Source organism: Excalfactoria chinensis, chromosome 8 (assembly GCF_039878825.1).
Source record: "Excalfactoria chinensis isolate bCotChi1 chromosome 8, bCotChi1.hap2, whole genome shotgun sequence".
Taxonomy (NCBI): Eukaryota; Metazoa; Chordata; class Aves; order Galliformes; family Phasianidae; genus Excalfactoria; species Excalfactoria chinensis.
Window position 1 is genome coordinate 12002306 of NC_092832.1, and position 27577 is coordinate 12029882.

The 27577-nt window shown below is 36.5% G+C and overlaps 1 protein-coding gene across 5 annotated transcripts in view; it reads right to left on the bottom strand.

The window, feature by feature from the left end:
* The window catches only part of DPYD (dihydropyrimidine dehydrogenase), a 314271-nt gene that overhangs the window by 153901 nt on the left and 132793 nt on the right, over nucleotides 1–27577 (bottom strand). For 4 of the 5 annotated variants that reach the window (XR_011904470.1, XM_072342915.1, XM_072342916.1 and 1 more), the window contains exons 9-13: nucleotides 22728–22835; nucleotides 20055–20224; nucleotides 16598–16808; nucleotides 8653–8837; nucleotides 1034–1249 (exon numbers count right to left, since the gene is read on the bottom strand). Coding sequence is in view for 3 of the 5 variants with exons in the window: in XM_072342915.1 (XP_072199016.1) it covers nucleotides 1034–1249; nucleotides 8653–8837; nucleotides 16598–16808; nucleotides 20055–20224; nucleotides 22728–22835 (890 nt within the window). In the remaining 2 variants the exon portion in view is untranslated. Of the gene's footprint in view, nucleotides 1–1033; nucleotides 1250–8652; nucleotides 8838–16597; nucleotides 16809–20054; nucleotides 20225–22727; nucleotides 22836–24110; nucleotides 24197–27577 lie in introns of those variants that run through there. The other variant, XR_011904471.1, reaches the window with a different exon arrangement.

The following is a 27577-nucleotide window of genomic DNA, read 5'->3' on the forward strand; positions in this document are numbered from 1 at the left end:
TTTTACATTTCATCTCTGCACAAAGAATAAAAGTCTTTTCTTTCCAAATGCATCTCAAAAGCTCTCTTCACTCCATGACACCCTTTGTCACTAATTGACAACGCATTACCACCATTCACACCATTACTCAGACTTTGCCTTTAATATTCTTCCTCCCAACATCAGCCAAACTGTGTCTATGCCCCAGTCAAAATTTCATTTCTTTCTTCCACAATACATTTCTCAAAATGTTCCTTTTCTTTCACTGTCTAGACTTCTTGCTCCAAATCTCACTTTGCTATTTTGAATATTGTAACAGAAAACCCACTGGAAAATCAAATTGTAGATCAAACAATCCTTTACCCACTTCAAGTTAACACAAAATACTTTGAGAATTTGTTTTAGGTGTCACACAGAGCCAAAATTCTTCAAGAACTTATTCTAACTCCTTGCTCTTCCACTACATCTTAATGAAGCTTTGTGTCTGTGCTACAAACCACCAGCAGATCTACCTGCCTCTCCATAGGCTTGATTTACATTGCTTCCATCTTCATCCACTCAGCCCAAGCTCATGCCTGCATTATTAAACTGCAATTGGAAATCATTTTCAATAGCTTATCTTTGCAGTCCTTGACAAAGAAGCAACCTTTCAGGAGTTCATTGATAAAGCTGTCATTCACTCCCTCTGAATTCTGATCCCCCACAGAAAACAATTTCTCTGTAACATTGATGACAGTACCATTACTGTTACTAATATTAAAATCAAAGTTGAAAAATGGGAAGAATATGCATATTTTAATAGCAAAAACAAACAAACAAAAACACTAAGAAAAGAAACAACAAAAAAGCATCCAAAAAACAAAACACAAACAGAAATTGTTTTATCATTACACTTCACTATCAGGAACCATCAAGATAATTTGACTTACACAATGCACTATTTCCCTACTTATCCTAACTTCCAGCCTAGACTGTGAGACATCCAAAAGATTTAGACTTGTTTCAAATATACAAAAAAGTTATGTGCTAAATATAACTTGAGTTATATTCTTACCTTGTCCAGGGAGAATGTTTTGGTGACAGCAAAGCCCCATCCAGCTTCAAAAGCTCTTCGAATCATCGAAGAACTAGTAGCAGGAGTTGCACTGGCAATGCCAAAAGGATTTGGAAACTTCAGCCCAGCCATTAATACGCTGATGTCTACTAAATCTACAGGAGTATAGAACAGTGGTAGTTCTGGAGTAGTAGAAACTGTGGCACCATATAAGGACTGAAAAAATAAAAATAAAAATAAAAATCACAGTAATTTTTGCTGATTCATTTTTATATAATTTACTGTTAACCATGATAAGAGTTAAAAACAATCATCATCATCATCATTCATAGATAATAACCAAATTTCAATTATTCTGTTTTATGTTCAGGATTGCAAATCAGCAAAACACTTGTGTGCCCCGGTGGCGCAGCGGTAGAATTCCCGTCTGCAACACCAGGGGGCCCGGGTTCGAATCCTCCCTGTGGAGCAGGGGGTAGAAGTGCCGCTCTGCTACACAGAGGGCTCGAATCCCGGAGTTGGACTCGATGATCTCTAAGGTCCCTTCCAACTCGCACAATACTATGATACTATGATACTATGAAAACACTAATACTAATCACTTGCATGTGGAACATCTTCTGTCCAAACAGCCCTTATGTTGAAATATTATGTCAGATGAAAATAACAGAACCATAATAATGAAAAAGTTATTTCAGATCTGCCACTGCCAGCCTGCTTCGATCCAAAGGACTGTAGGGTTTTGGTTTTTTTTCACCATTCTGAATAGCCAGTTCTGATCCCTACATAGTCAGTAATGGTGAGGATTAGAAAACAAACAAGCAAACAAACAAGAAGACCCAAACACATATAGACAGGCCCTTCTTAGTGTTCTTCCCTGGTGGTGACCTATGAAAACAGGATATTAGGAAAAGTTCTGCACCAGAGGGCAGTGGGCATGGAACAGGTTCCAAGAGCAGTCATCACAACACCAAGCTGCTGGAGTTCAAAAAGCATTTGGACAATGCACTCAAACATAGGGTTTGAATTTTGTGTGGTCCTTTATGGAGTCAGGAGTTGGATTCAATGGACTTTGTAGATCTCTGCCAACTCAGGATATTCTATCCCATGTACAGATTTGTGGAAAATAAGGGAAAGAATCCACAGGCAAAATCACTTTGCAGGCTGTCACCCACACTCAGCATACTTGGAGATCATGCACTTTCCTCCAGCCCCTTTTAAAGATTTTATTTAATCTATGCCTTGGGATACACATCAATATATGCAAATCTACTACCAAACATGAATACTTCAAGAATGATAAAAATTAGACTCTGATTTGAGATCAAAGAATAACATACACTTTATGCCTGTGACACCAGAGTCACTTTTTTTTCAGTTTTAAAGGTGGCAATTTCTCTGGAGAGTTGAAGTGGAATGCTTTCAATGTAAATGTTGCACTTAATATTGCAAAAAATTGTACAGAGAGAATCTTCCGTGTACCAATGCTGAACAGCATCCTAATCAGGCTGCAGGAAGCAGAATTAAAATCTTTACTCACTTAGAAGTTGGAGTTGATACAACCGCAACAAAATAAGGCAGGTATTTTTTATAGGCAGAAGATCCCCACACAGCCTATTTCTAGGAAATCTCACCACGAGATCAGTGAAGTAAGACAAAAAGTAACAAACAGTGTAACAGTATTCGTTACTCTGTTTTCTGTAACAATGAAAAACCTCAACTACTTAAGAATTGCTACCTCTGTGGTTTTTGTTACTTATTTACCCCTCTTTATGCACTGAAAGTAATAAGTATGAAGAGAATAAGGTTCAATCCTTTGTTTTGCTTGATTTTTGTTTTAACATCTTTTCTTTATCAGACTGATACCAACCCTGAGAGTTAATTTATCAGTTTTGCCTCAGAAATGCCTGGATTGTTGTCTCAGATTCTGACCTTATATTTCATTAGACAGAGAGTACACATCTGTGGGCCAAACCTTCCAATGGCATTAAAAGCCACTATGGAAAGTAGTGAAATTACTCTAGCCTAAATGTGTGTGTGCATGTGTCCCAATTGGTGGCCATTTTGCAGAAAGCTATTTTTTGCAAAACCTTACCACACTTGGGACCAACCTACTCCCTTCAGTACCATGACCACTACTCCCAGGCAGCAATTGATGTAGTTACTTTATGATCCTCCTGGATCACAAGACAGATATTGGAGCATTTTTTAAATGGCAACACTTTTTTTCTCTTATGTATCCGCAAGTTGCAATACCTGCTGAAACCAACATCAATATATTGAACTCTTACACCAAACAATGAATTTGAATCTGGCAGAATGACAGCTAAGAGACTCATGGAAAAGCTTTTGGCCAACTCCCCTGTATGTGCACATTTGAGCAATAAACCCAATTTTCCATTTCGAAGGAAGTCATTTGTTAATTTATTATTATTATTATTTGTATCCAGAATTGTTCAAATGTTCTCTGTGGGTATATTTCAGTGGATGATTCATGAATTACTCCTTCATTGTATAACTGTAAATATTGATTGCTATAGAGAGATACACAGATAGATAGTTGAAGTGCTGCAGCTTAAGTTACACTGTACCATTTCTTTTCCTAAGCAGTACAATATAATCTCAAAAGCTAAAAAGAACTTTACATGAAACTGAATCTAAACTAGTGACCCAAAACAAGCATCCTGTGATAAAACAAATACAATTCAATAAATATATAAATAAATAAAAATATCTACTAATGCAGAGAAATACTTACGTGAAGTGACAATACAGCCTCACAAAAATAGGCCTTTCCTCTAGCTTGTACATTGGTCACAAGTCACTTGCCCAAACATTTCAAACAGGCCTATTCTTCCTACTGAACTATCCTCATGAAGAGCAAAACCACCACCAATTTCATCAAGGATCACTGAAAGACCTCAAAATGTGCCTAACCATTTGTTCCTGTTTGGGTGGCCTGGGTTTGTCCAGGTAGCAGAACAGTAGAAGAAAGAAAAAAATATATATCTATGGATGAAATCAGGTTTTCAGAAACAAACATAGGCAGGATGCAGCTGGAGGTTCAGTAGCCAGTAGCTTTATATCCCTGAAGATTTATCTTCCTCCATCCTATCACTTTACTTTTGGCTCTATTTATTTTTGCTGTTTTTTCCTCTCAGCACAGTGCTTATAAAAGAAATAAATTTACTAAGCCCTGATGTGTTGTTTTCTACAAAGCAAAACTTTTGGCAAACTATAATGTTTTATAGGTTCCTGAAAGCAAAATAATCTTTATAATGAAGGATTTCCCTGACAACGCAAAACAAATAGGAAAAGAAAGCCTGCAGGCAAGAGTTTATTTATAATAACTCTTCCCTTGATTTTTAAAAGCAGAGGACAAGGAGTATGGCTCACTCTTCCTCTAATTTGATGCCAACCCGCAAAGCTAACAATATTGCAGGTACTTATTTTATTGTTTCAGTCATGGCAATTTTTTGGACACTGCGAGAGTGTGGTGAAAAATCCCCAGCACACAGTGGGAAGTGTCCCTGCCCTGCTCTAACCAGGATATGCCCAGAGGCAAAAGCAGTACAGCCTGTAGTGCAGGGCCGAGACAGGGACTGAGCATTAAACCTGATAGGATTTGTGGCATTCATTTTCTTTAGATGGAGAAAATTCTTAACCACAGTGATATGGTCAAACTCCATTTCTGTGCCTCTAACAAAGACAGACTATGAAAGTGAGTAGTCGTATTACTGTTATTTTTCACAGAGAGTCTTCTGTACAAATCCTACTGCTTGGGAGTTTTCCTGAACAGCTTCATCTCAGTCCTGCTTTCTCTCCCTTTTTAAGCCTGATCTTGAAACAGAGCTATCCTCCCTTACTTGTATGCCTTCTACACTTTTCCAATTATCTGTTACATAATTTTGTTTTATACACCTTGGCTTTATGCAATATGTTTATGTTATTTCTCACAGAATTACAAAATGATTGGAAGGATGCCTGGAGATGACCTAGTCCACCATCCTTGCTCAAAGCAGGGTTACCCTGAGCCAGCTGCTCAGCGCTCTGTCCAGTCAGGGATTTTCTAATGCTTCTCCCATGCTTTCTCTTTCTGGAACAGACATATTTCTTAGTAAATAGTGTGCAATTAAAACATCAGGTTCCCTGCACATGCACTGCATTCAGCTTTTTGAAAATGTTTTCTACTTGTCTCCACACTAGTGTTTTACATGGTGTTTTACAAGAGCGGGGACATTCATCTTTTTTCCTTCAGTTCTCATGAATAGAAGCAGGCAGCATAATTAACAGCTTCAAAGACAAGTTTCCTGGGAAACACCCATCTCTCGTATCAATTATGAAATAAAGTACTTTTTTACATGCCTGAGAAATATATGAGAAGGGTCAACCTTCAGAAAAGAAACAACTATACTCTTCAGATTTATATTTTTGATAGCATAGATAAAGAAATATAATAATAAATACACTGTGCTGGTTCAGAGTTGCGCAGAGATGTGTTCAAAATTCATACTTCACCTCAATGAAGTACAATTTACATCAGAAAGGATCTGACTCTATTCTTTAAGTGCACAGTATACATGCCAGTCTAGAAATATGAAAGGTACTGGTCACAACGAGCCCATAAAAATATCAAACAAATAAGCAAAGATATTTAAATTTTAAAAAGTAAAATAAAAAGGCTGATTGTGAGAAAGAGAGGGAAAATCACTTTGTTAGAAGGATTTTAGTGAGAATAAGATGTCATATTGACAGCCAAATATAGGAAAATGCTTCTCAGGTAGGTGTATGAATGGAGGAGGAGTATAGAGTCAAGGCTGGTGTCTACACCTTCCTGATTAAGAGAGAAAACAGTGCAAGAACTGTGATGGAAGAGCTGTCTTGATTTCAAAGCAGGCATAGAAAATCAGAAGTTAGTTTTGCAATAATTGTAAATTATCCTGACTGTAGCTACTATGTAATAGTAAGAAATAAATCCCTTTCACTGATGAAGAAGAAATGGAAGAAATGGATGCTAACTGGGGCATAGAAGAGAATAGCAGCCTATATTGTTATGCCCACTATTACAAAGTTACCTTTGGACAAAAGCAGGGGCCACTGTAATCCCCAAATTAAATTCCCAAATTCAGTAAGTCACCAAGACTAATTTAAATACATTTTAACATTTTTCATGGAGTAACAAAAAAGTTTAAATCCTGGAAAAACGGGAGTAGTGCATAGTTACATTGAGATGGTCTCTACTGACCTGAAGAGAATTGTTTAAAGGAGCCTGCATTTTCAAACAGGTTCTACTTCATCTGCCTCTGGTTAGGCTTTGACTGGTCATGCTTATAGTAACTAAGCCATCACAGAGCTGCAGGCAACAATTTCTGAAATTAACCCATGCTTAGCAGAGCGGGCAGAAAATGTTAAGAGGCAGGAGACATCTAGGCAACTAATGATGGAAAGTTTCCAGAGAAAGAGCAGCCCAGAAGCTTCTGTAAATAATTCTTGGTTTTGAACATAAGGCATTTCTACTGGAGAGTTCTTGAGTCTAGATCTCATGCTTCATTTGATCATATGCCAGAGCTTGAAATGATTGGAGTTTCAGGGCACATAGCAAGCCCATCTGTTTGTTTAGCCTTTTGTCTGGAGTAGGTTGGGATAGCAGGAGCACGCTGTTCAAACAGGATTTTCTGCAAGGAGTTGGGGTGGTGGGGGGTTTGTCTTGAGTTGGTAGATACGTTTTATGGAATATTTCTATATAACTAAACACTGACTGCATCATTTATAGATTTAATTACTGAGAGTGCTGATGGTTTTGGAAATGGCTACCTATTTCTATAACTAAAATGCAAATGAATAGATAATAACAATATGTTTAAAATCTGTCATAATTCAGACACTCAGTTCACACAAAGATTGCTTATCTTAAGAATCTCAAATTCAAGATAAAATAAGGTACTTTAAAAAGGTTTTTCTTTATGTCACATAGAAAGTTTTCAGAATATGGAACAATGTAATGAACACGCAATACATACAAAGGTATGCGCCCACATACATTATCTACCTCTATAAACATGAGAATAACATCATCCTCTCATAAACAACTTCTTTAAAAAACAAACCCTCCTCCATACCTATCAGGTCCAAAAACTGGTAAAGTAAATTGCCAAATTACAGTGCACTCCACCACAGCAACCAGATTTTACAAGGGCTGCACATCCAAATAAATGCCCCTGGGCTACCCATTCATCTAACAGCTGGAAAGGTGACACTTGACATTTGGAAACTTTCCTGTGAAGATTGCTGTAAGGATTTCCCATTAGCTTCCTGGTGAGACTGTAAGGTCGAATAAGCTGCCTTGAAACCTGCAAAGGGTAACGGAAATTCTCTAATATCACAAGCCTGTTTGCTTTAAAATTCTAATTCTCAAACCAGACTATTCAGATTTCTTGCAAAGCATTCTATTTATTCCAAGAGAAAAGAAAAAAAGTGCAGTGGTTTTATAAGGAAGGCTTTGAGGAGAAAGCAACATGAAAAAGGAGGGGTTTGAAGTGTTAGTTGTATTTATAAGGGTTAAAGAAAAAGGAGACAAAAAGTAGATCTCCCAGTATCACAGTTACCCAAATTCACTGTGTACTGAGAAATTAGGCAAGTAGGTTGGGGTTTAAAGATGTTTCACACTCAGCATTTTCAAAGGGTTGAAGAAGCCAGGACACAAATAGTGCTTTAGATCAAGTGGGAAAAAAAGAAAAAAAATATGCACAGATACTAACAACAAGTTTTCAGTTGAAGTATTTTTAGGAAGTGAAATCAGACCCCAACAACATGAAATTGCACAAACATGAAATCAGAGAGGCTTTGAGCAGATGGATGGGGGAGAAAGACATCGAGCTGTTACAGTCCCAACTTCAGTTGTTCAAATCTCTTTTGGTGGAAAAAATGAATCATGTATCATACTTCTAAAACGTTCCTTGCACAATGAACATGGTCTTTGTTGGCTGTTTGTCTGTACATGGGCTGTATCTTGCCTCTGACAGTTCCTCTACACTTAGTGCTCTCTCCTCAGCTAGAGAAGGCAGGGCTAGCAGAAATGCTCAGAGACTTGGAAAGAGCACCAAATGGATCATGCAATTACTAAGTTTTTTAAGTCTGTACCCCTTATATTTCTATTACTAAGGTAAATTCTCTTTTACATCATTTTCCTCTTTGCATTCAATGACTATTTTGTTCCATGTTTCCATTTGAACAGCCTCAGCAAAGCCAACTCTGGTTCTCATGTACTTGTACTCTAAAGATACTAAAAATGTCTTTGCCCATATATCAGTTGTGGCTTTTTTTTTTTTTATTTTTATTTTTTTTTTTTTTACTTCATGTAGTATTGCCATATTTTACTTTTTTAATAACAATGGACTCACTTCCTTTTCACCAGTTACCAACCAGGACTTCTACTTACACTGTGTATTTTCCTTGACCGGAATTCACAGCTGGAGGTCAGAAATAGTTTCTTAGATTTCAATGTTAAGATAACTCCTCAAAATCAAGTATGTGATCTAAGTTGAAGGACTAGTAAATGTACAAATTACCAAATAATTTAGATTCAAAGCTTGCATATTTGATCTAAAATAAATAGTTACCTGTATGTATCTGTGCATGTACCAAGAGGCTTGTTTTCCATCATTTACTGATTCCACTGTAGTGTTAGCATGACCACTGATATCACCACCTGCAAAAACCCAGGGTTCACTCGTTTGCATAGTTTCTGGATCTACTTCAGGAAGACCCCATCTGTTAAACTTGATAGGTGCCATGGCCTCTCTGACTGCAATTAAAGTGAAGGACAAATATGTTAACAGAAGAAAGAAAAAGAACGTTGCCAAAATCTCTCAAATACATTCTGATAACAATTAGGAAAGCTGTTCCAAGGTCTAATTTTTTCACTTAATTAAATGTGAGTTTATGATAGAACTGAAAAATTCTTTTCTATACAGAAGCATTTATTCTGAGATAGTAGAGGTACATAGTAACACAGCTCAGAAGAATATCATCTATTATATGGAACAGTCCTTTGGTAGCATCAGTAAGTGGCTGCTTCCTCTGTGCCTGCAAAACCAGATGTGTCTACAAAATACAAGTAGACAAGGGTTGCAAGAAGTGACTGACTACAAGAAATAATTGCTTTTAGTGTTCTTTTGCTCTCTCCCTGAAACGAAACAATGTACCCCAGAAGCTACAACTGACAAAGTCTTTCACGCTAGTATTATTTACACCCCAGGAGAAAAAACGCTTCTGAAAACCCTATTAATAACAATGCTAACAAAGGAAAAAAAAAAAAAAGTTTTTGTTTTTTTTTCCCCTTCTACCCGTAGCTTTGTACTGTACTTTCCACATCAACATTCTTTCCACCTGAAAACCTAACATATTCACTCCTGTGCAACTTCATATACCACATATGATTTTTGAGGTTTAAAACCCAAGAAGAACATTTATGGTTTTGAGAAATTCATTCAAAATTTAATGCTCACAACAGAAATGATATTCTGCTACTTTTCCACAGGTCATTATCAAACCTGATAGAAAACGTTTAGATGCAACATTTTCCATACCAGGAAATGTTATCCTCTGACAGCTTTGGTTTTGAAAAAATGTACTGATTTAAAGCATTTTCTTTTCTGGGAAAGATATATTACAGTAAAATAGAAAACATATCGCATTGATATTTAAGCTCACGACATTCTGAAATTAAAGCTCATTTTGAAGCATGTACATATATAGAGTGTTTCTATACAATAAAAATGAAATGCTTACACAAAGATTATCTTTCCTATATTTTTCACTGCAATTTCTGAATATTTAGATCATTCATTAAGATACCTTACTTTTTTTAAAGCCAGTGAACAGTATATATAGAAATTCTGTGTATGAATTAACACTGTCCTTAAAAACAACGTAGATGCAACAACTAAAAAATCAGTCAAATAAACAATTAGACAAATGGCAATGACTACAAATAAATGACCTTAAAAATAATCTTTCTTTCTTAACATTTTGATTATGCAACTTCTAACATTATTTTCTTATCATTGAGACACTTCAGAATAGATTCATGAAGAGAATCACAATTTCAATAAATATTTTCAGCAGACATTGATGCCATATATCAAAGTGAGTTATTTTTATGTGGCTTTACATCTACAGGAACTGAAGATTTTGCAATAAAATGCAGCTTAAAATTGTGCTGCCCCTTAGGGACATGCCGCTAGCAGATGCAGATTGCCAAGGTCAATTAAACTGATGTACTTGTGCTGTCATATATGTAAAAGAGAAACCTGCTAGCTTAAAACAAGAATATTTCTGCTACACCAACACAAGGGCAAATTTACACCACTGCCCCAGTGCACAGACAGGTGTACAACAACCTTCAAAGACATCTTTCTCACACAATGTCATGATGGAATTTTCTTCCCAGGCTCTGTATCTCCCTTTACCTCCAAATCAAATATCACAAATGTATTTTAAAGAGCAGAGCAAAATAATAAAGGGTAAAATAATAAAATCAAAAGCAAGATACAAACATTTAAATCTGCTTATCCCACCTATGCTCTCCTTCTTATCCTTGGCAAACACAAATGGTCATAGGACTGAAACCCAAAGTTTTGGAGGTTTTTGTGTTGTTTTTTTCATTTGTTTTGTTTTTGCATCTGTTTCAGAAAGGAGAATCAAAATTTTAAATTGAAAGCAGAAATATTTAACCTATATTCAAGACAATCCCTCCTTGCACAATCCCTCCTATCCTACACAGAGTTTTGGCTTAACTTGGCAAGAATAATATTTGCCTAGTATCAGAATCAAAAAGTTATGAAATTGTTTCCTTTAAAAATACTTAAATTATTGAAAGGTCATTCCAAACAGAACCTTCAGAGGGAGAGAATTTTCAGTCTGGAAATGACAGTTGGTTGGGTTGGTGGTTTTTGTTCTTGTTGTTCTTGTTTCTTTGTTTAAGGAAAGTGTCTGTAGTTGCTGATAGTTTTATTATACTTCAGTAATATTTATAAATCAACATGTTAACTTCCTCTTTATGTCTCAGACTGTACATCAAGACAACTTCCAATCATCTTTGCTATACATAAGATAACTTACTGGGTGCAGTGGTGCCATCTCAGCAGGTGATCTAGACAGTTCTCACAAGTCAAATACATACAGACTTGTAAAGACATGTTCAGAAGGAAAAAAAAAAAAAAAAAAAAAAAAAATCACAGTAGAAAACTTGCCATTGCAGGGTTTGGTTCTGGGGTTAGGATAGATGAGTTTGTTTTTTTCCACTGAGATAATACCGAACTACAGTATGTATATTAGAGGGCAACACACTGCTGCACATGTAGATTTTCCACAGGAAATTATGTACAACTAAAAGTTATGACTACTACTTTCTTTTCATTGTGGGGGTGAAATAGGTAATATTTCAGCTATCCCAGATCTGCTGCTTTTCTCAAATTAGTCTTTGGATTGTTTTGTGCTAAAATAACTGTATCGCCATAATTATATCAAAAGCTTTTTGAGTGCCAAAAAGCCCAATGTGCATCTGCTTGAAACAACTTCCCCTGGGGACTGAGGATTTGTCTGCCTGATTCAGTGTTTTAAAAACTGAGAAAGCACAGTTCCCTTGTGGTACGGTTGACATGGTATCCAGCAGCTATTTCCTTCTGTTTTTCTTATAATCTCCAAGATTTAGGTTAAGTAAAAATAAGGACATGATTCAAAGGCATCTTATATGAGTTCCTAATGTCCTTACAACTTAGATCTAATATCTGGAGCAACTGAAGGAACTACTTACTACACTACCTGCAAGAAGAAAGGAAGAACACTGGTCTTCCCAAGTGGAAGCTTTTTCTTTGCCTCTGCAAAGCGTGAGAAAGAATCTAGGAGCTAAACCTGGTCTTGTAAGATGAACCTCGCTATCAGTTTTCTGAGCTGCTGTTTGCCATGGAACAAGCAAACAATTTACTTTCTGTTTTTGTTGGTGCTCTGCTTGGGACAGAGTAATGGAAGAGTGTGTTTCCAATGCCTGCAATCTCACACTCTTTAAAATTACAAACTATTACAGCTTTTGTTTGTTTGTTTGTTTGTTTTTTCTTCCCTCTTTCTTCAAAATCTGGAGTGCAATCTTGTACCTGTATTACCTTCTCCTTTATATCCTGATGAGATACTATACATAAGTTGCTCTGAATGTAATAAATCCCATTTATTTCCATGGAAAACACAACAGATACAAAGAGCTATATGACAATAATTGATGGAGAAAATTCTCAGCATTTTTCAACACAGTCAGCACCATTAGTTGTGCATTTTTGCCAGCCATGAAGAAGAGCCTGCATGCTGCGCTCATAAAAATCTATACCAGTGGAGGCGACCTGCCACCTCCTCAGTGTGTTCACATCCACTTTTTTGTCTCCATAAATGCACAGCAAGCATCAACAAATATCAGTGGGTGCCATTAGTTTTGCGTGGAAGAATTCTATGACACACCTTCACTCCATACGCGATTCCATGTCAGATGCCACTTTGTCAGAGTGCCCCTCTACTGCCATCTGTCACACAGCAACAAAATATGATAGAATATTGTTGGAAGGTTCAGCCTCTGCTGCTATACTACCAAAATCTGCCTGTGATGTCGTGGGCCAACATAGCAATGTAAGAGGCATTACTTTCAGAGCGGCCCTCATCTATAATTTGAAAGGAACTTTCTGGATGAAAAATAACATACAGTTGAATTATTCTAATGCTGTCAAATGATGCTAACACAAATAATACCAAACAAAAGGACAGTTCTGAATAGATATTCTCCATTTGCTATATTCACAGAGCAAATAAACACAAATGGAAAAGCAGCAGCAAATTATTGTGCTTGCAAAAACAATATTAAAATGTAAGTGAATACAGAAAAAATATTTTAATTAACAAAACAAATCAAATGGAAAAGATTCCTCAAATAAAGCTTTAAAAGTAAATCTGTGTGTGTTTGACTGCCATGACTAATTATGTATCCATGTAATGTGTGTTCAATTTGGGCTTATTTAAATAGCAGAAATGCTCATTAGCTGCAGTATATCTGTGAAGCTTCAATAAACAGTTTAATGGTTTTTATGTTTAACCAATTTCATAAGTTCCTGTAATTTTAGCTTTAGTAGCTCATTAATGTTATTTTTGATATCCATCTTACAGACTTCCTTTACAGTGAATAGAAGCACTACTTCAGAAAAATACAAATATACTGTATCTTCCTTAATCTCAAATGTAAAACTATAACTAAATCACACACTAACAGTCTCATTAACTGCTGATGCTGCCCAGTCTGGAGGCCCAGAAGACAAAGGAAGGCACACAATCATCCTTTCCACCACCTATGCCCCACTAATGTACTGAAACAGGAATAAAAGTGCTTTAACTGGTTAAAGCTGGGCACCAGGTATACTGGGAGAGGCTCCTACCAAAAGTCTGCTGCCAGCTATTTTCTATCTCTTACTAGCCTGCTGAACAGAATGTTGTAGTGAATGTATGCCACCAGTCTCTACACAGTATACTTGTCCTGCATTCCATTTTGGAGTGCATTCTGGCCAAGTGTACTATTCTCCACAATTTTGTCATGGTTCTCCACATAAGGTCCAGCTTCTTCACAGAAGTATACAAGAATATATCAAAACAAAGACATTTGTTCCTGTGCAAAATTTTGCAGTCCCAAAATTTTGTTCCCTTTCACTTATCAGAAAAAACAACAACAACAAACAACAAAAAAAAGTATTCAAAGTTTAGACTTTAAAACCAACTGTATCTGTTTTGAATAGGATGTTGAGGCTGCATGCACTACTGGGATGTAATTAGCATTACATGTGTATATGTTGATTAGCTGCAATCTAGAATGGTGCCAGAGATATTTTAGTAATACACTGCAGTTCTCCAAAATAATATAGCAAGCAAAAAAGCTGGAACATCAGAAAGGGTACAAAATTTCCCTTCATCTGTTGGCTTATGGTAATCAGTTATGATGGTTGAAAATTTTAGTAATCTATGCAAGAATTTAAAATAAAATAAAAGCAGCTTGTGCTTGTAAAATCTTTTTACAACAAAGTAAAACCTTATTTTCATTCCAACTGTGGTAGATTGATTTAACCTTTTGTTTTCTTAAACTGGTTTCAGTAAAGTACCAGTGATCTTATAACTGCCTAGAGGGAACACTCCCACTTTGTCTATTAACAACTTCATGAGCATAAAATGGATTTACAACTGATTTCTTTTTAATGAATGATGCATTTATATGATTTCCAATGGGAAGATGAATATTTACTGAACTGTTTTTTAAAAACACAATTAGCATATATATATATGTGTGTGTGTGTGTGTGTATATATATTTAAGACTAAACATCTACTACGAGTGCACGGAATCTCTGGTGGAAATGTAATAGTTACTCTGCCAGAGAATGTGAAACAGTTTGATAAGGATAATAGACCAAAAAAAGCTTTCTAACCTATGGACTGTTTCTGCTGAGTCCAGCAGCACCCACGTATTTGTATTGTGTTAAGCAAAACAGGTATATCAAGAATGTCCTATACTTCACTGAACTGAGACTAAGACTCATTTCATTCCCTTTGGTTCTCATAGCATTTTCTTTATTCTTACATCAGTAACAACATTATTAATAAGAAACAGACAAATCCTTCTAGTTGAACCCATACCAATTCTATACCACCTATACCAGCATTCATTATTTTTAGAGATGCCTGATAAATTAGATCATTGACAGAACTCTGCATGTGCAACAAATAACATCCTTATTCAACACATGTGCAAGTCATCTAGACATGGAAAAATTCAGACTGTAAAGAACCTCTGGAGATCACCTAGTCCTAAACTTTCTTCAATGTTAGATCAAATTCAAAGCCAGAATGGGTTGCTCAGTGCCTAATCTAGTTTCAAGTAGCTCTGGTGTTTTCTTCTCAAACTCCTGTTGGAAAAATCTGAATATTTCCATCTCTCAAATACAAAAATACGAAATACAAAAATATGATGACATTTGGAAAGACATTAAGAATATAAGGTATCAGGGATTTTTTATGTGTTTTGTTGTTCCTTTTTATTGTGTATGCCTCAAGTTTTAGTTATAATTCAGCTTGGTGGTGAAAAGTACATTCAACTTTTGTTAGACCATCTTAGGCAAAAAATAAAGGTCTAAAAGCAACTGGAATGGCGTGCTCAGAATAAGTTCTTTATTCCCTCCAGTTTTAGCTCTTTCACAAGGTACAAAACAAATGCTGATATTTCTTGCCTCTTTCTTTATAATTTGATTTCTATTTTAATAGCAGTTTCACCACAAACACATTGTGAAATTGAAGAGTGCTGCTCACCCCCAAGGGCAATGATTCTCTTCTTTCATGATCAGATTGCTGTGGGTTTTTTTTTCCCCTCACATTTTGTGTTCATATTTAGTAACGTCACAACACGTCATCTACAGGGCAAACGCATAGCAGAAAATACAAAACTAGCACAGTATCATGGCAAAGCAACACAATAAAAACCACCCAGCAGTTTGCAGTGTGGGAGAAAACAGAATCACTCATTTATCACAAGTTCTGTGAATCACAACGAAACAAACTGCTTGCATAGACTAATACTTGAATTATCATGAGGCTCTAGAAATCCTTCCAAAAGACTCAAAATAGAATTTTTTAAATTATCAACAACAAAACATTCCGAATTGATCTTATGTTTTGAACCTTCAAGTCACCTTTGATACATGTATCTGAGCTCTTTAACCTAGTGTCAAAGAACAGTCTGAACTTTTCTCAGTTCTCATGTTCTTAGTTCAACATGAACATTTCTTCTGTTCTTTTACATCTGAGTAACACATTGAGACAATGAAATGCCATCTACGTCCCAATTACTTGATACTTATTATTGAACTAAATACATGCTTTTCCTTTTCATTTCTATTCTTTTTCCTTTCTTTTTAAGACCAAAGTTTGTAAAGAACAAGTAAACAACAAGACATGCTGAGAAAAGCACAAAACAATTTAACAAATCCTGCATGCATTTAAGAAGCCACATTCCTCTTGGGTATGTATAAGAAGTGAGTGATACCCAGAGTTGGTTAAAGCAGAATAACAAATCTGTCTTAATTCTTTCTTAATTCAGTAGGTAAAAAAGGTTTCAGAGATCAGATCAGTTCAGTCTAAAGTAGTAGTATAATGAGTTTCTCTAAGGTTAATTAATGAGCCCAAGAGAAATCCCCAAGAGTCTTCTTAGTTATTCCTTTTGCACTGAGAGAAAAGCAAGATACATACTGAGCAATTGTACCTCTAATCTGGGTTCCTGCTCGACAGTAACATACAGAAAACTGCTTGTTAATCATACTCTTAGTTTTGTCCTAAGAAGTATAATTAAAGGGCAAACCAAATACTGTGGAAAGGACTGAGTCACAAGCTTTGTAATCTCCAGAAGTCTTATTTCATAAAACTGCCAAAGGACACAAAATGGGTGCAGCTAAAACGACAGCTAGTATCCATGAAATGCATTACCCAGGATTACCTTTAGCATCACTCAAAACTGAGCCGAAGGCACTGATCACCACGTCAGCTTTCAGACGAACAACCTGATCCTCATCTTCTTTCCAGTTTCCATCACTGCCCTGTTCAGTTCTAACAAACTCCATTGCAACAATATGTCCACTTCTAAGTACAACTTTCCGAGGGGAGAGAAAAGGCAGAAATTCACACCTCTCTTCTTTTGCAAGTTCCATCTGTAGAGTAGAAGTAATGAAATAAATAACAAACATGATAAGTTTTATGAAAAGTTCACTCAAGATGTTACCACACGTTCTTCTTTAGCAGAAGGCACTGAGTATGTTATACTGATAGGCATCTTAATACTGATTTCTGAGCCGGCAGTGCTACTCAATCAATCAGTTTCTAGACAGTGGCACTTGTTAGATTTGCAATGCAAATGTTTTTCTGACACATTTACGTCGTTTTCAGGAAAGACATGCTGGTGAGGTGAGGTGCTGGAGTTGCTCTTTATGCAACAGAGGAGCTAGAATGTACCAAGCCCCACCTGGGTGTGGAAGAGAATCACGTGGAGAGGTTGTGGGTGAGAAGGGGCAGGCTAATACTAGTGACACTGTTGTGGATGTGTACTACAGGCCACCTGATCAGAAGGAAGAAGTTGATGAGGTCTTCTACAAACTGCTGGAAGTTGCCTTGTGATCCCGGGCACTGGTACCTATGGGAATTTCAATCATCCTGATATTTGCTGGCATGCGTGGTTTAGGAGATTCCTGCAATGTGTTGAAGATAACTTTCTAATGCACGTGGTGGAGGAGCTGATGAGGAGAAGTGTGCTGCCAGACCTTGTTCTTACTAACAACAAAGGGCTCGTTGAGGGCATAAGAATTGAACTGAAGGCATCTTAGGATGCAGCAATCATGAGATGGTGGAGTTCAGGATCTTACACTGAAGAAGCAAAGCTACAAGTAGGATTGCTGGACTTCAAAAGAGCCAATTTTAATCTCTCCAAGGACCTACTTAGAGGCGTCCCATGGGATAGAGCACTGGAAGGAGAGGGAACCCATGAGAGTTGTTCGACAAACACTGTTTCTTCTAAACTTAAGATCAGTACATCCCTAAGATAAGAAATTAAAGAAAGGTGACAGGAGACCTGCATGGATGAACAAAGAGCTCACTGATGAACCCAAAAGGGGGGAAGGTCCAAGAACTGAGGGAAAAGAGCCTGCCCACTTGGGAAAAATATAGGAATATAGCCAGAGCCTGCAGGGATGCTACGAGGAAGGTTAAGGCCCACTTGGTTTATAATCTGGCAAAGGAGGTAAAGGATAATAAAAAGGAGGAATAACTACGTGCATTAGTACTAGTTAAAAGCTGACCTGCTAAAAATGAGCTCTGTAAAGAAGAACCTAAGGGTCCTGGTGGAAAACAGACTGGCCATGAGCAACATATCCTTGTTTCCATGAAGGTCAATGGTATCATGGGGTGCATTAAAAAGAGCATAGCTAGTAGGTTGAGGGAGTTGATCCTCCCCCTCTACCCTGCCCTGGTGAGTTCACATCTGGAGTACTGCATCCGACTCTGGCTCCTTGGTTCAAAAAAGACAGGGATCTCCTAGAAAGAGTCCAGCAGAAGGTGACAAAGATGGTAAAGAGCCTGAAGCATCTCCCACTAGAGGAAAGGCTGAGAGACCTGGATCTGTTAAGCCTAGAGAAGATAAGGCTGAGGGGATCTTATCAGTGTTTATAAATAACTAAAGCATGGGAAGCGATTGGATGAGGCCAAATTCTTTTCAGCGGTGTATAGTGATAGAATAAGCAGTAATGGCCAAAAGCTGGAACACAGGAAATTCTAAACAAATATGCAGAAGAACTTCTTTACAGTACAGGTGACAGAGCACTGTAGCAGTCTACCCAGAGGGGTTGTGAAGTCTCCTTAAAGGTATTTAAGACCTGCCTGGATGCCTAGCTGTGTGCAGTACTGTAGAGTAACTACTTTAGCATGGTGTTTGGACTTGATGATCTCTTGAAGTCCCTTCCAACCCCTGCAATTCTGTGATTTTCTGATTATCTTATTCTTCCTTGTCACTTTGAAAAATTTCTTTGAGGGCAGAAGAGCTACCTTTTGCAACTGTCTGTGCTTTAACAGGCATAATATTAATTAAGCACTTGATCCAATTTATGTTTTCTATGATTGTGTTTATTATCAAATGCCATGTGCAAATAACAGTGTGACAGCCGAGACTTAATATTCTCTGATGTGGTAAAATTACCAAAGTCTAACAGCATGCCTTTGTAGAGACTTCAGTATTCTATTGTCTGTCTTTACCAGACAAATAATGTAAATTTAATATCTTCCACATGTAATATCTTACAAAATTTTCAACCTGATGTCATTCTAGCATGGCCTCTAGCCAAATCTATATTTATTTTCTGTTTTTCAAAACTCCTGTATGGTGTGATAACATAAGCATTGGTAACTTTTAGGAATTGGCCTAAGCTGCTAACAAAGATTTGGATTTAGAGTGACAGCAGATTTTTAATGAAGAAGAATCTGAATAGCATGAATCTTTGCTACAATTACTTTAGTAATATCATGGTGTTTAGATGTCTTATTTTAAGTGCAACTGAAACAGAATTTATGCTTCAGATCACCTGTTCTTTGCTTTTTCCACTTCCACCCACCTTGTATAGATCTCTAAGATGCCCACCTTCTTGAAAAGACATGATCAAATTCCCATAAATCCCTTTATAAAGATGCAATTGATGTACTACTAGCTAAAATCTTTCAAAAGTATGAAGGATGTACAAAAAAAAAAAAAAAAAAAAAAAAAAAAAAAAAAAAAAGCACCAAAATAAGAAAAAATAACAAGAAAAAAATATATAAATCTTGTAATAGGAATAAGTTGAGGAGGTTTAGACAGTTTCAGAATTTGCAGATATCCTGATAAATGCCAAAGTGCAAAGTCAAACTAAAAGTCAGTTTGAACACCAAAATCTGTGATTAATGTCATCTCTCTATTGCCACTGGCAGTGATTCAAACAAAAATCATCATAATTTCCTTCCAAGAATTTAGAGACTCCCAAAGCTATGTCAAGATCACTGAGATTCACTAGGCGGCAGCCATAAAATATAATCCTTGGACCTGAAGAATTACCTATAATGCTCAAATGCCTGATGGATCTCTGAGGTGCCTCCAAGATTTTCAGAACTTTACAGATTTCTACTTTACAGGAAATTTTACCCTTTTTATGCAAAGGCATCCCTTTCTTTAAAGGGCACAGCAGAGAAATGACTTCTCCAGAGAATACATCAAATGAGATTTAGAGCTTAAATAAACTTTTATACACTTTAAGAGCATTTTTAAAAACAAATATTTGAGTAGATGTCTTTTAAGTACCAACAACACCTTCAGTCTCTACAGAAATAACCATTATTCCTTCTTATAAATGCTTTTTTTTTTTTTTTCCTCTCCCCAGTTTTACCTCTTCTGGGACGGCCCTGATATTAGTGAAGCCCTTTCTGAAGACCACAAACACACGACGAGCTCCACAGCGTAAAGCAGATGTTGCACAGTCAAAAGCAGTGTCTCCTGCCCCAAGTACAATCACAGTTCCATGTACTGATGGCAATGGAGAGTGACAGGCACACATCCCTGGAAGATGAAAGGAAAAACCCCATTTTCAAGTATGAGAAACCATTTCTGCATGACAGCTCAAAGGTACTTGTACTCAAAGCAGTGTAAAATTGCATCTTACAGTTTCTAAGCATGGAGTGTCACTATCAAATTATTCTGCTTCACTGAAAGACAGTTTTATTCCCTTTTTTAAAATATGCTCATTTACATAATTTTATAGTCAGAACTCTAAGGAGCAGCACCTTTCTCTCTGGAAAGGACACAGTTCTAGTTTTGTGAGTCCTTTTGGGTGGAAATTAGCATCATTATATGCTTTTATTAAAAAATGAAGCTCCTCATATATCAGACTCAATATCAAGATGGCTAAAAAAGACCAACTCATATCAGATTATGAGAAATAACACTTGCTTTTTTTTTTTTTTTTTTTTAAAGAAACCTTTTCAGTTGTTGATAGATTTGTATGATGGCTTCTCAAAGTTAGTCCCTTAGTCACAGTTTTCTGTAAGGCATTTATGCTGACATGGTTCTCAGAAACTATTCCCTATGACAGCTGAACATCATGCGGAAAGAAGATTATTGTTATACTAATTCCTAGATGTTGCACTGGGAAAAAAAATGGTTGATCTACAGCGGTTTTCACAAAGTGTTTGCAGAAAGTTGCATGCAGAGAATGCTGATGTTGTGTTTTTGTTACCCATAGCTTGTATTCTAAGATTCACTTCTATAAGAAACATTAAAATAAAACTTAACTCTGTGTATTCTATGTGCATTAGATTGCACTTTGCTATCAGTTAAATAGACCTATTTATTAGGGAAACTACTGCAATTTAAAGACAATGCCATAAACAATATAATTTTACATTCTCAAGCAGCCTGTGATAATTTCAGTCAGGAGGCACTAAACGTGTAATCATTGCACTGTGACTTGAATATCCTGCTACAGCAGTAGCAGATTTCCAACTTTTTCAGTTGTACAGAAACACACCAATTATTCAACAAAACAACAGTTTTAATTTAAACATAGAAATGGAAATATATATATCCTCTCTCTGCTCTTAAAATGCCTGATGTATGGCAAATGCTATCATGTTCGCCCATGTATATAGAATTGCATCTGCCATTAACTTAATAAGATTCTTATTCTGAAATTCTCTCTAAACTTTTTTTTTCTTAGGTTTATTTTTAATGAACTTAATCCTCCACAAAAACTGCACATTGAGCAATAGAAAAAAAGCAAGTGCAACGGTGGAATGGCAGCTCAATATACCATGGCAGAACTAGCCTAGAGTGGATCAGTTTTGTTTGCTCGCTTTGTTCTCGATTTCTCCAACAGCCCATGTCTCCGTTTTCTGAGTATTTTCAGAAGGCTGAAGTGAAACAAGAATTTGCAATATAAGTTAATAGTAACAAAGCCACTCACAAGTTAAATGACTGTGTATTTCCCAAGGGAATCCCTTTGGAGGAAAGTATAACAAGCATGCAGAGTACAGAAGAAAAGTAACCTTTTCTCCCAACTCATTTGAGCTCAGTAAGTTTAAGAACATATAAAGAAAAAAGCATTTGATCAAAACAGCAGAGATATAGGACAGATGGGGTGCAGAACTTCTCTTCCTAAACACTTGGCATTAAATGGAGTAATAAATGTTACTTCTACATGCAGAAGAATTTACTGCAGGAGGCATATTCATACGTGTGGTTAAATATGTAGTCATATGCCTAAAACTGCATACTACACTAAGTACATATTCATAAATATCCAGAAAATTGTATGTGAAATTTCTTTTATTTTTGTCACCACACTAGGGAATCTAGTGACTGTGAGGGAACATGGCGTATAAATCACAAATCCCATGTCATCCATCCTTCCAGGGCTTATGACATCACTTTCAGAGCCACTGAAAGCATCTATACTCCCTGGGTAGAAAATTCAGCCACTTCAAACAAATCTGTAAAAGCGTAAAATAAGGCTGTGTATGAACCAGTATCCCTAACTCCTATCATACTGCTGTTATCCTGAGGTTTTTTGGGTAGGGAACTACTGACCCTTTAAATTTGCTCGTGAACATTCAGTGCATGACTGATTTGAGATAATGGTGCTACAAGTAAAACACATTATCAACAACATACAAAGTAGCTGTTTACACGGGACTGCAACACTTCAATATCAGATTATTTCAAGACAGTCTTATATTTATATCAACATATACAAATGAAAAGCTTATTATATCTATTGAATATAATTCAATATAACAAATGTGATTTATTCTGGATAATAAATTGCCAGATTCATAATTGTTATATTTTATATGACTATTTGCTTTACAGTCTCTGTAAATGCCATTCGTTACCACACTCTCCCAAGGTTGCAGCTCACCAGGAGGAAATTGCGGCTCAGAACCTTGTGCAGGGAGGTGTTGTGTAGCTGGATGTGATGCTGTATAATCACCTGTGTGTTTTGATATCCCAGGAGCTGCTAATGACTTACTGAATATGTTCATAACAGAAGCAAAGTACCACACACCTGGCTTACTTGCCATGGCTACCAAAGGTAAAAAGTCTTTTGATGTGTAAAATCCTTGATCCATTCTCAGCCCTCGGAATATACTGTCTCTGTTTGGTTCTGGTAAACCTGAAAGAGATATCTTAAGGTAGATCAGAACTGTCAGGGAAATTTCAATAACAAATATTTCACATTACATGAACACTCTCAAAAGTAAACACAATTCAAGTAGTCCTACAAAACCTCAGATCTTAAACACACACACACACACACAAAAAACAAAAACAAAAAAAAAAAACAACAAACATCACAAATGACTGTAGCATCATGCTTATTGTCAGTAGCATACAGAAAGGCTGATCTGTTAATTGTACTGGCATTTGAAAACAGGGCTGTTGAATAAACTGTGCACTCAGATTAACCCATACAAAAATAAATGCAAAGAATACATCTAGGGAAAACAAAACATACTGGATGCAGAAGCAGAGAAGCTACTGGAAAAGGACAACCCTCGTAAGCTTTTCCTACATAGCTTTACTTACATGCACAGTTCATACTGCTGGGAATCAGTTTTGTTCCCTTTGTTTTTAGGTATTTTTCAACACAGCTAGTTTCCAGGTAATGCAAGTGAGACAATAGTGAATGACCTAATTTATTAGTAGTGGGGCATGTGTGGTGATGCTGCTTATGTTTCTTATCTTTGACTACTTGTGTATCATCATTTTGTTATTGTTGTGGTTGACTGTATTCTCAAACCCTGAAGTCCTCATTTGCTGACACTTATTTGTAGTTATTAACAGCACAAATTCATCCAAAAGCAGTAGGATACGGACAGTGATACCCTTCACAACCAATGAAAGAAACAAGTATCTTTTGAATAAAACAAAATACCAAAAAGTATCTTCCAGTTGTTAAAGACACTCTTTGTGCTGCTGTTTATACATTTGGACAGCACAGAAAACACTCCAGCCAGCACAGAAGTTTAAACTTCTAACAAATTGAATAAATTAGAATATTTTCAACATGGCTTTGACTTCCTTATTTAAATCTTAATAATCATAGTATCATAGTATCATAGTATCGTGCGAGTTGGAAGGGACCTTAATAATAATAAAAAGTAATCAAGGAGCCCTTAGAACCAATAGGCAGAAATGGAGTATACAATGTAACACACTTCCCTCCATTCCCAAACATGGATGGCAGCACTGATATTTCACCTCTTTGAGATATACTGGCTGCTGGTAGAAAATCTCAATAACACTGCTTTAGCACCAACAGCAAAGCAGGACTATACTTTGAGGAACACTATTCCAAGCGAAAGCTTTCTGTGCCTACTACAGCCAAAGGACAGAGTAATATATATACTGTGATTGATACAAACATAGACCACCACAGGAGTCTCACTTTGATTTCAGGAGAAACACTCTTGTCACTACTTGGAAGTGCAGGGTGAATTAAAGATGATTTCCATTCTATCTTATGTCCATCCCCTTTTGGACAGAAAGAGAAAATCTCATACATATTTTTCCATTTATTTTTGACATTTATATAATCTCCTAATAAAAATGATTCCATCTCTAACAACATCAGTAGTTCAGCTACCACCAGTTGAAGAAAGAAACAGAATTAAGAGAAAGTTACAATGTCCAGGGTTCAGATCTATCATCCGTTCAACGCCACTGAAATTAAAGGATTTACATTGTGAATGTTCTAGATCAAATGACATTTAGTCCAGCTAATATAACCAAACAACAACAAAAAAAAAAGCTCAGACAGTGCACATCACATTTTTTGCTATTTTCATTTTGGTTATAGTTACATAAAAATCAATTTTCACTTTTCAGTGTCTGTATTTGAAGGAAATGCTGGGAATTCTCTTCCTCCTACAAACACCTGGCACGGTACAACACTGAAGGTTGTACTGGATTCTGATGTATCTTATACTACTGCTTAATATTTGCCTTTAAAGTGATAGCATTTAGTTCTGTTAAAATAGAGAGATGAAGTACTTTTTAAAGCCAATAGGATAGCTAAGAGTGAGGCAGACAGAAAGAGACCAGAAACTGATATGATTCACTTTTGAGAGACATCATTTCACAATAAACAGCCACCTTTCAGAAGCGTGCTTTACAGAAGGATCAAATACTGATAAATAGCCAACAGCCTCCCAGGAGAGACAGGAGAACTATGGTTTCGTGCAAATAGTTTTAGAGAAGAAATAAAATTTCAAAAAAACAAATGAAAGAAAAACAACCCAAGAAAAAAACAAAGCAAAACCAAAACAACAGTCATCTACAAAAGACATAATTTAGGTCAAAATAACAAAGGAAGATAAATACCCTTTGAAGGTAAGAATCAGAGAAAACCTTTAGCAAAAGGGAATTCACACATGACAAAAAAAATAGCCAGGAGCCACCCAAGAAGAAACGTTTGCAAAAACATGAGGTCTTTCCCTTAGGTTTTAGGCTAAAACCAATGTTAGTAATTCCTTTACTCTCCAAATCCACCTGCAACCCACCTAAAAGCATTTACTTATTGCTTGTTACTTATTGTACTAAAATGATCTTTTGCTGTTCTAGATCTCCTGCCTGTAGATAACCTATACCAAAACATAGTGATAATAATTTCCTTCACTGACACTGAACAACAGCTCTTCTGAAAGGCAATCAAAAGGAGGTAGCCTGGAATTACAATTGCACTGCTGGCATTGCTCGATGGACTCTGCAGAGGTACAGAAGCAGCAGGCTACTGCCCAGCTCCCTGCCTACAGCAGCCAGAGCCCTGGAGTTCCTGAAGCCTCAGTCCTTTTACCTGCAGATACCAGGAGACAAGCTTTTGCAGCAGCCAATATCCAAATCACACAAGCTACAGGAAAATGGCTGGTGCTAAGAAAGCAGAAACATTGTGAAAATAACAGCTAGCAAGGTAGATCTTGTTCAGCTTCTCAAAAGCTAATCTAGATAGTCCCAGTGTGTTTCAAGTATGGCACAGAAAAAAACTGAACTCCACAACTGACCCTCTGGTATTCCATGTCCTGCTTTCTCTCTCCAGGTGCTCCAGCTATCTCCCAAGAAGCATCACTCTAAGCATGAAAACCTCCCTCCTTTATTCACTCAAATCACCACAATCCCAATCTGATTTATTATATAATCTCTAAAGTAATAAAATAGTAGCACTGTAAAACACAGGCTTTAACCACCCATTTTTAAAATCCTTTGTCATACACATACATATAAACATGAAGGTAAATATTAGAAGAAAAAATATCTACTTCTTATCATTTTACTCCTAGTTCTCACAATACAAATACATGTTAATTTTTTAACTGTAGGTGTCAAATTCTTCATCTCCATCTGAAGAGATACAATTTACACCCTTTTCCAATCCCCCTAGTCCAGATGAATTATATATGAGTCACAAAATTATTAGAGTCAATCTCCTAAACATAAAAAGGCAAGCTAAAAGAGCGATGCATATGCAGTGTAATGGATTGGCATGCAGAGCAATGCACCTAGTCCACTTGGTCGCTGCACCAAATAAATCAAGGCATGTCAATACATCAGTCAGCAAAGTCTGAAAAGGAAATATGTACTGCTGCTATTACTGTAACTATTAGCCTGGCCTAGAAAGGAAAACTGAAGTGGGAGTAGAGGCACAGCATGTATCTCTTTCCTATTATGATCAAATCCCCTCTCCCCAGCAACAGGAATGCCTTCTGAACCTGAAATCACTGTTTGAATTACTTAAATCTGACATGTTTGGGCAGATTTGCAGTTTCATATGAACTTCTCAGACAGTCTTAATAACTGACATACAAAATAAGTCCTGTTCCTTAGAAAGGGTCAAGTGTAGTTTTCATTGGCAGCTGACTGAAAACAAATCTCCAGAAAAAAAAAATAAGGAAAAAAAAAATAAAAAATGGAGCTGAAGTTGAAGTGTAAATATATAAAAGCCTATGGGAAGCAAAGTTACTACAGCACTGTGAAGTTTTCTTTTTATCCCTACACCGGGCACTGATGGGTTTTTTGATTCATTTTTAGTTGCTTTAATACAACATTCTGGAATAATTTAAGCTGCATCAGATAAATGAATGAGGAACTGGGCTCCGTCAAGTGATGCTCCTGGATGCTCTTAGGTATTACTGTTGTGAGGGTAGAGAGTGTTCAAGCAGAGAGCTGGTTGAATTGCTTTTACCTACCCCACATTTTAGGTAAAAATGCAAATTCATTTTGGCAAAAGCAATTTGTTTAGAACGCATTCAAAACTGCTTTGTTCTGTTTGTTTGTTTTTGTTTGTTTGTTTTAAAGCAAAGATGCCAAGTTCCAACATTTTTAAATGAATCTTTCAACTGTTTCAAAATGACACTACGGCTATTTTATTTCAACAAAGAAAACTGGATGTATGTTCATACTTTTTTTCCTCCTTTTTAAACTAGCAAACCAAAACCAACATCAAACTCCTCCCATCTGTTTGTGTAACTTCTTTTTACACATTTCCATGTCAGACAAACATAGAACATTAGATAGAAAACTATAGGATTAAGGAAGTATTTGAACCTTTTGCCATATCTTTGAAAATAGAAACTGAGTGAAATATGATTTTAAACACACATTTACAGGAAAAACTCTGCCAGACACAAAATAAGTAAGTAAATAAAGATTCCTCTCCAGTACACATCCTGTCCTTCCAGACCTCCATAGCAGGGATCTGCTGAAGAACAGGGGCACAGGAGATGCTAGGACTAGATGGAAAGCCTTGAACTGTAAGAATCTGAACTTGAGAAGAAAAATGAATGAATCTTATAAGAAAGCGGATGCAGTCAGAAGAAACATATGATTAATTTCATATCTGCTATGATGGCAATACAAGTC